We start from the raw sequence: 9,905 nt of genomic DNA on the forward strand, positions 1-9,905 counted from the left end.
AGACTTCCACAATGTTTTCTTTATTGGGGGTGTTTTCAGTTGAAATTTATTTGTTATTCCAAACAAGCAGGGACGCGTCATGGAAAAAAATGGTTTTCAAATGCTTGATTACCGCAAACCTAGCTTCTTTTGTTTTGCAACCTGTTTTGAAGGGACCAGTCCAAGGACGAGCGCCAACAATGCTGACGCACCCCTTTGTACTTCTGTTCCTTTTATATATTCCGTTTATTGTTTAATATGCAAATTTCTGATTTCAGACGCTAACAAAAACATTGAAGTTGTTTAAACTTGAAACTGCAATAATGTTCATTTGCTGTAATTTATAAGCTTAAAATAATATCTATAAAGTCGTTAACAAATTATGAACGCATGTATATCACTTTTGATACGCGTACATAGCTGCAGGTTTTTTTTTTTTTTTTTTTTTTTTTTTTTTTTTTTTTTTGCTGCTTCACGCACAAAAGTTTTTTGGTCAATGAAATAATTCTTAAAGTATCACAAATTCAAACTTAAAATGATCGCATCGTATTGATTAAAAACAAGAGTCATTTCTATAAACTTGAAATACTTTCGTGCTGAGAGTTATTAGATTTAATTTCGACCTTAAATTGAAAAACATTTACGCTGCTGGAAGGAGTAATTTATTTATTTTTTCCTTGCCTTGTGTATAAAAGTCGTATTAGATGTAGCCGTGAGATGACGACCTGTGCAATTTCATTTATGTTTTTGGCATAAAGATCTACCAATGAAGCTAAAACTCCCAGTCCTTCTAAGATTAGTATTTACAGCTGGAAAATCAAAAACGTGGCTCGATGTCAGTTGCGTATCTAAGCAGCAGTAGTGATGCAATAAAATAGGAATATAATAATTATTTATGACCACAGTAATTTTCTTCCTCAAAATATGATGATTTTGTTTTCTTAACGTAGATGATGATGAAGATGACGATTTGTACTGCCCAAATCTGTTCTGCGCCGATTACGGTTGCAGAGAGATCCCTGGTCCAGCGGGTTGTCCAATCTGCATGTGTGATCCTGTGTGCAAAACTCCAGTCTGCGAGCCTGGTTGCGAAGTCGTAACCAACAAGTACTTAGGACGATGTCCTGTTTGCATATGCAGCGCGCCCTTGGGTCGTAAGTTTTATATTATGCATTTTTTTCATCTCTCTCTTTTAACTTTAAATCTTTACGGCAACTTTCGCTACACTGTTTCAACCAATGAACAAAGGTTACGTTCGCATAGAGCTACCGGTCAACTTCAGTTGGTTGATCACCTGACAGCTTACGAGGTCAGTGGTTATTAACTAGTTGTTCACCAACGGATGCTCCATCGAACGCTTTTGGTTGATAACGTGGTTACTTGTGCAGACGAAGAACGCCGCTGGTGAAAAATACTTACCATTGGTCAAAAATGTCACCATGCATCATCCAGCTTAAATATCAATCGGAAATGGATTTTTTTTATCTACCGGTGAAACTATTAGAACGAATTCGGAAACAACCATTTAACACGTAGATCTATTAGAACGCTCTTGGTTAGTCATTGGTTAACGTCGTTCGGCCGGTAGCTCTGGGCTAACGTAACCAAATAAGTATTATCGTAAGTCAAGTTGAGATCAAAAGTTGGGTAATTAGCCACAAGCAAATGTTTAAACCATACAGTTAAGATGTGAGAATCTATAGTGCAATAAAACATTCCAGTATCACAAGAACAGGGGAGTTATCATCAAGTGAATGTGCATGAAGTGCAAAATGATACCTGTAAATCAAATAATTTTGATTATCCGTCTTTTGCCACTTGATTGCTACCTCAAAAAGTAAACTAATGACCTTAAAATGAACACTAGTAAATGAATTAATTTTCTCACCAAAACTAAAAGGTAAGCTTTATGAACTGCTTTCTTAAAAATATAGAACTTACGGCAAGTAATGAGTTAAAAGGTTACACTTCGCAACAAAACAGAACTTTTCCTTGCATCTTGGTTTTGAATAGTCAATTCCTACTCATTTTGGGTACCGAAAAACGACTATGGTAACGGATTTTTTTTTATTAGCCCTTGTTTTCAATATACACAAAAGCCCACTGGAGAAAGATGCACAACAACCACGCATTGATTTGAAGGTAAGGTTAAAAAGGAAAAATAAATCCTGTGCAATAAATGTTTTTTAAAGAGTCCTGATTTATTAAGCAACTAGTCGGAGCCGTACGGAACTCCGCACTTTGCTTCGAATCGTTTCAGAAGGCATTTCACTCTTTATAATGTTCTCTCTTTGAAATTTTTAAAGAAGAACCGAAAAAAGTAAACGGAAGAAAGTAAAAGAGAACAAGAGAAGGCATGTAATTTGAAGACATCAGTAACAAAACCTTGTTAAATACAACGCTGTGATAGTTTGATCATCGCTCACCTTTTCGTTGTACGTATTTTCAATGCAAACATAAATATCATTAAAAGTGTGGCTGAGTGACTCGTGAAAAAGCAGTAGTTTTGCATTTGAAAAAAAACAGGTTGTTGCAAATACAGTCCTGAGCATCTGTCGGAAAAAATGAAACATTAAAGAGATATTTATTGGCACGGATTCGAACTGGCGCCACTCTGATTAACAGCACGACACTCCAACAAACCTAGCAATTGCGCCTTCCTTTTCGAATGCTATTCATTGAAGGAATGCGTAATAAAAAAACAGCAAAAAAAAAAAAAAGATCATGCGTCTATGTTTTGTTATTAGCCAGCATGATACGATTTAAAATTATTCGTAAAACATGGAATTTGATTAAAGAATGAGGAAGATCTCACGAAGCGGTTGAAACAAACATTCTACAGAAGTAATAAATTCGATTGAAAACAAGTGTTTTTATTTTTGAATATTGAACAATTTCCCCATAGCAGGCTGCTTTAACTGTTACGGCTTAAATGCCCGCACAAGTTTTTCTTTTAATCGAACACTTAAAATTCAAAACCAGTTGAACTGAGTTCGTTTTTTAAGTGTAATTTTTCGAACGCAGACAAAATGTTTTTTTTTTCTCCCAGCCGAAAGCAGAGGAGTAGAAAATGATTTCTTACTAATGAAGTTGATAGTTATTTTAATGTTTTATATCGCATTCGAGTAATTAATGAAATTTTTACTGGGTGAAACTCGTAGTATTAATTTGGCGTAGTATTTTTTCATTTGTACAAAAGGTCGAACACTGCTATTAGAAAAATCTACATTTCAGCATACAATGAAAATGTTTTTCTGCACAAAAAGGATTCCCTTGAGGTAAATCTAATACTTTTTTATGCTTACATTATGCTTAGTGGTCTGGAAGGAGTCAAAGCTTTAAAAACAAAAAAGGCAGAACATCCTTCGATTAACAGTCAACTTATCTGAATGATAACTGTAGCCTGCATAGAGGAGTCGAAACACTAAGTAGCATTCCCATTGCATTTATTTAATTATGTGTGTTATCTGTTGTACGTTATATGTATGTTGTATGTTATGAGTACATGTAATGCGTGATATTAATGTAAATTTGCTGTTATGCCGGACAGCCCTTGCTTACCCGAAGTTCAGATAGTTTATAGCCGAACGCTCTACCGAAAAAAACTTATCAGTTTAACCGAACAACTAAGTCCAGTGCTTTTAAGCTTTATTAAAGAAAAAAAAACACAGGTTAATTTAATTTTTTTTCTTGCCAAAAGTGACACAAAAAATTAGAAAATTGTATTAGAACTTTGCTTTAAAAAAATCTGCATAAGAACTATAGACTGCATCAAGGTTTTGCAACAACAAGGGGCGTTTCCGAAAACTTGATTTTTAGACCGTAAATCTATTTTACGTCATTAGCCGGCCTGATAAGTTTTAAAATGAGGGAAGAATTTCTTCAAGAGATAAGAAAGATCTCGCATACTGACAGAAAAATAATTCACAAAAATAATATATAAGGTAAGATATTGAAGAGAAGTGTTTTTATTTTTGAAAATTTTTACAATTATTTATCACAGGCTGCTTGAACCGTTATGGCTTAGATGGCAGCACGTGTTTATCATTTAATAGCACGGTTAAAATAAAAAATAATTTGAACTAAGTTCTTTTTTAAGCGTAGCTTTTCGAATGTAGTAAAAATTTGATAGGCTATTTTTTTTTTTTTTTTTTTTGCAAAAAGAAGAAAAAATATATATTTTACCCTTCAAATTGAGCTAGTAATTTTTTTATTTGTATTTTCATTAGAAGAATCTATATTTTATTATCGAATTTATTATTTTTTTCTGAACAAAAAACAATTCCATTGTAGTCTGAAATCTTGAACCTGATACTTATATTTTCGTTTACATAATGCTTTAATTTTCTTACCGGAGCCAAAGCTTTAAAAACAACAACAAAAAAAAAAACTAGTATGTTGTGGCCATCACGAAACTTTCTTCTATATTTTTCTTCTTTTTTTCTGATCCCTCCCCATGCTTGACGAGGAAGCAATATTCCCAACAAAAACAAAATTACACATGCAAAAACTTGACGACCATCCCAATGTCTGAATTATTGCAAAAGCAAAGCAAAGAGCGAAAATTGAAAGTTATTTTAAAAGCCTTGCTTGAATTAATTACAAATATTTTATTTCTCAACAAACATAAGATGGCAACAGTTAAAAATTTTAAATCATTGAGATAATATGTCCGATCATTTTCATACAATTAAAGTCACGCGAAATACGCAGACGACAGTCTGTTACGATTTATCTTTCTTATTGTTGCATTAATAAAGCTATTTTTATTCGCAAAAAAAAAAAAAAAAATCAACACCTCTTGGAGCAATTAACGTCTAAATTGAACCAAAGCCTGTTTGCATATGGATTCACATTTATTCCAAATTTCATCCAGAACGTAGCTTTACTTCTTGAGATAGGGTACTCACAATGGAAAAAGAGAACGTTCGATTGCGCCACCCTCTTTTCAGCTGTTCACACCAAAATAAAATCAGCTCTTATACCCACTAAGGGCTACTTGTCGAAAAAATTTTGTTTGATTCCGTTCGTTATTTCTTGAGATACAGCAGTCACAATTGACGACAAAAAACGTTCTATAACTCAACCCCCGTTTGAGCTATTGACACCAAAATTGAATCAGCACCTGCTCTTGTTAGGGGCAGCATGTGAACAGAATTTTGTTTGATTCCGCCAGTTACTTCCTGAGGAATAGCAAGCACGCGTAACTCAAAAAACGTCCCATTGCTCCACCCCCCTTTTAGGAATTCGCGCCAAAAACCAATGGGCACAAGTTCACATAGGGGCACATATGTGTAGCAAATTTCGTTCGATTTCATGCGGTAGTTTTTGGCACTGTAGAGCGGCCACAAAAAACTGGTCACACACAGACGTGACACACACACGGACAAACACACACACACACAGACAGACAGACATTTTCCAAAAATAGTCGAAATGGACTCAGCACACCTCAAAACGTTCGAATCTGTCAAAATTCGAAAATTTGCACGAACCCAATACTTTCTTCTTCTATATATATATTTAATATAGAAGAAAGTAAAAACCTTGCAATTACGAATCATTTCATCTCCATGTTGAATCAAGTTTTCATAACAGCACGGAGCGCTTCCACTTCATCGATTCCGTCATGTTTGTTATTCATTGTTTTCAAGTTTTCATGTAATTCGCGATTTTTTTCTAATTTTTTGATGCAGGTTGTCCGGACGTGGGCCCGAACACGCATTCTCCTGGTTACCAGTCGAACGCTCTGCCGATCAAGCTATTCTGCTCTGTCGGTCACAGTGCAAGTTAAAGTTATAAATTTAACCGAAAACCTCATTCTGATTCTTTAAAACAGATTTTTTTTGATAGAAAGAACAATTTTTAGACCGTGGGTATATTTTTCGTCAGTCGCCATCACTATAAGCTTTAAAATAAGGTGTAAATCAAAGAAATCGATCAAGAATTGAGGAAGATCTCGCGTAGAAACTAAAAACAGGCTACAGAAATAATATATAAGGATGTTAATTTTCCGAAAGTAGTTGTTGCTTTGGGCCTTTTGCTGTAAATGCTTCATTTTCAAATGGTTTTTGTTCGTAAAAGAAGAACCTTAATTTACTATTACTATATACTGAACTATTACTTATAATAGTTCAGCAGCATTTGGTGAGCATTAACTCAGCCCAGTGACCCTGATATCTGCGTTCCACTGTAAAGATATCTTGGTAAAACCTTTTCTCACGACCATCGCTCATAGCTCCTAAGTTTTTAAGAAACATAAATTGGAGCAAGTGAACAAAAAAGATTTTTAGAGACATATCATTCATCAATGGTCTCAGAACTTCTGCAGGGTTTTTTTGACCAACTGTTTTTAATTATCGTCTTTCTGCTGCTTATAAATACTTGAACTACATCGTTAAATGTTTTTAAGTGTTTTTTTAATCCCTTTCAAAAAACTTTAAAAACTGATTTTGATAATTGCGCGTATTTGAAGGGCCAGACCGTATAAAGTTCTCCCCTTAACCTTAGCTGAAATATATCTTGGAAATTTCCATTTAAGGAATTTCAAAACCATCATTGTTCACAGTTTTTCATTCAATTTTTCATTACTCCCTGCAGAATGATCTTGGGGTGGAAACAGAAATGGGTGGATCTACTAGAGGCTCATTTTGAGCATTTCTCTTCAAAGAATTTCAATTCTAGAGCTAATCTGAACTTTATATGGTGATTTTCACGTTTAGCGGAGGCAAAATACTTCGAAAATAGCTATTTTTGAGCCGGATGCAATTTTAGTGTTGAGTAGTGTTACTTATTAATTAAACAAAATCATCATTTAGCACTTAAAGTTAAAACAGTCGTCACTAAGATAAATAAGATAAATAAATACCTTTGTGCTGAACAGTAAAGTAAGAAATAACAACGTCATAAAAGCACAAATTACAGATTATTGCAGACACGTGTTTCGGCCTTACAGGGATGCTTTTTTCAATGCAGAAGTAATGAGCTTATGGATGAAAAGAAAAAGTGGCTAATAACTGAACTTTATCCTTTTTGCCCCTGGCAAAAAAAAAAAAAAAAATCTTCCAGTTTTGCCTTTTAATATCGATCGAACTCTTTCATCGATTAATAAATTGCATGAAATGTAAATATTTCCTAATTCAGAATATCATATTTACAGAACCTTCAGTCTCATCAATGGCAGCTCCATCCCCAACAAACATCACCTATCAGGCCATTGAAAGCATCAAACTCCCACCTCCAGAAGTAGCACAGCAACCATTCTCTGTGGAGCCCGTTGTTGCCGACGAAGAAGATTCCACGGCCTCCACCCTCCACACAACAGTCACTGTCCATTTTAGTCCAACTGAAACAGAAGAAGAAGAAGAGGAATACGAAGACGAAACCACCGAGCCGACTACAACGACAGAGGAACCGGTTGCAACCTGTCCAGCACCAGTTTGTTCCGGCCTTAGATGCAATTTTGAAGTAGGAGATGATGGCTGCGAGGTGTGTAAATGTCGTTATAAATGTCCACAACCGAAGTGTGTTGGAAACTGCTATCCGGAAACAAACTATCCGTCACACAGATGTCCAGGATGCGTGTGCCCACAGAAACGGCGTAAGTATTTTTTTTTAATAAATCGGGATTCTTCTGTTTTTTAGAGACAATATAAGCGAAAAAACAAATCCGCTGATATTCGTTTTTAGCTGATAAAACGAATATCAGGAAAAAATGATATTCATTTTTCGCTGAAAATTTATTTTTTATCGCAATCACAAAATTGAGGATTAATAGTTAATTGAATATATTACAATACATATGAGGCAGTGAGAAGCAAAGAGATGTAAGTGGCGAAATTAAAAATTTAGACATAACCAGTACACATGTCATGGTAGGTGAACCTCTCCTCTGTCTTGGGGCAAGAGGTGGTACTAGAAGCCCTGGTAGTTGCTGCAATACAGCATGATTTAGGAAAAAAATCATTGAAAGCCCACCTAGGATGTTATCTTTAAACGCGTTTTACTCAAAACTTGAAAATGTCCACTTACATCCCTTTGCTTCTCACTGTCTCATATGTAGTTGACTGAATCAGTAACTATACATAAATGCATCACGTTATAAAAGTATTTTTTTTTACAACAGTGATGCAATTTCTGAGGATTTCTCTCGAGCTTTCGTTTTGCATCCATAATTTTTTTTAGTACAATAGAATCTCAGTTATTCCAATTATTCAATTTTGGTGTCTGCAAATACCAATACGATGGAGATCACTCGCTAAGCAAACGTGACTGATTTCCACATTAAAATGGGCCACTGTTTTATCCCGCGGTGTTTCTACCATAATAGTTCTCTTCTGAATGTCTCTTCAGCTCTTAGCTTATACACATAAAATGAGTACTTTTCACCGTTTCTGCTTCATGAAAATACGAATATACGAACTTTCATTTTTCACAATTAAAGGAGCATTTTGTAGATACCGTTGTCAAATAAAAGCTTCAAAACAAATAAAAAATGTTTCCAGGGTGCACCACAAGGAGTAAATTTATTTCGCATCCCAGGAAATGCAAAAAATTATCTAATAGCAATCTTCCAAATTTTTTCAAAACCTTTCCGAAAGTAGTAAATAATAGTACCCATGGTCAACTCTCAATAACTCGAAGTCACAAGGGACCGGTTAAAGCATTCGAGTTATAGGAAGTTTCCACAACAGTCTCAAGAGTTTGGGCCCCGATGAAAACTTTGAGATAAAGGATTTTTCCACATCTTCCAAATTGAAGGATATGCAACTACTGACTATGGTACTCATAATCTACCACATGCCAGTTACGTGAACCAACTTTGCCCTACTATTATGGCAAGAAAAAACATTCAACTCAAGTTTTAAATCATTAGTTATCAACGTTTTGTCAAACTTATTCGGATGTGACAGTGCTGTAGCCACTAAGCTGTTTGTTCTTAATTGCTGTGTTCTAAAGTGTTTATCAAGTCATACTCATTTAATTTTCATTCAGTATATTTTGTAACCTTAGAAGATCGTTTCATATAAACGATTAGTGTTTCGATTCCTTTTCAGAAACATGTTTTATATGCAATTATTCTCATTTAGCCCCAAATTGTTACATGTAAGGAGCCTGTTAAACATACTTCACAGATTTTCATTCTTAATCATAGCTATTCTAGAATGCATGTTTAGTTTTGTTACCATATCTATTTCAATTCATAGCTAAAACTTAATCAAGGAGAGATGGCGGAAGATTTTGAAGCAGAAACATCATTTGTAACATTTGTAATAGGTTGTTTGTTATTATTTTATAATAGATAAGATCAGCGAGAACGCACCTCTTACTTCTCGGCGCTTTCTGGCTGATTCTACCTGTTAAAAAACTACAAATGATGGTTATGCTTCAAGGTTATGCACCATCTCTCCGCAATCAAGCTGTACAAACATTCATTAGTTCTTTAAACAAAATTTTCAAGAATACATGAAAAATAACGTTTTTTTTTCTCTTTCCAGCATCGAAGCCGTGATTTCCAGGAGCAATGGTTCCTATTCATAGCTGATCCAGCGGGGATCATTTTAAGACATTCCTATTTCCGAAGGGCTGAAGCTTACTTCTGATTTTCTGTTCCTTGGACTGTAAAGCAAAAGCTGAACAGGAAATGACAGAATGAATCGTCATGGCGTGATATCAAAATGCTCATTGGTTAAAGTAACTGGAAATGTTCTCATCGTTACAAGCATAAACAGAGGCAATTTTTATCCGTATAGAACAAAGCATCGGTGGTTAAACTCTGTGCCAAAATTATTTACCTAATTTTGGGGATTTACGAAAGAAAGCAAAAATCAGTTTTCTCTCTATCTGCATTTTAAAAAATTTATAAAACATTTTCCCGTGTAAAGGGAAAATTTTTCGCATTTTAAGTAGTAGTATGGACTGGCACG

The 9,905-nt window shown here is 34.8% G+C and overlaps 1 protein-coding gene across 1 annotated transcript in view; it reads left to right on the forward strand.

Annotated features, from left to right (window-relative positions):
- Window positions 1–9,556, forward strand: part of LOC129226741 (uncharacterized) — an 88,262-nt gene extending 78,706 nt beyond the window's left edge. The window contains exons 28-30 of the mRNA XM_054861371.1: window positions 930–1,133; window positions 6,998–7,579; window positions 9,477–9,556. Of these exons, the coding sequence (XP_054717346.1) occupies window positions 930–1,133; window positions 6,998–7,579; window positions 9,477–9,490 (800 nt within the window). The 3' untranslated portion in view covers window positions 9,491–9,556. The remainder of the gene's footprint in view (window positions 1–929; window positions 1,134–6,997; window positions 7,580–9,476) is intronic.
- Window positions 9,557–9,905: the final 349 nt, after the last annotated feature.

This window comes from Uloborus diversus, chromosome 7 (assembly GCF_026930045.1).
Source record: "Uloborus diversus isolate 005 chromosome 7, Udiv.v.3.1, whole genome shotgun sequence".
NCBI classification, from domain to species: domain Eukaryota; kingdom Metazoa; phylum Arthropoda; class Arachnida; order Araneae; family Uloboridae; genus Uloborus; species Uloborus diversus.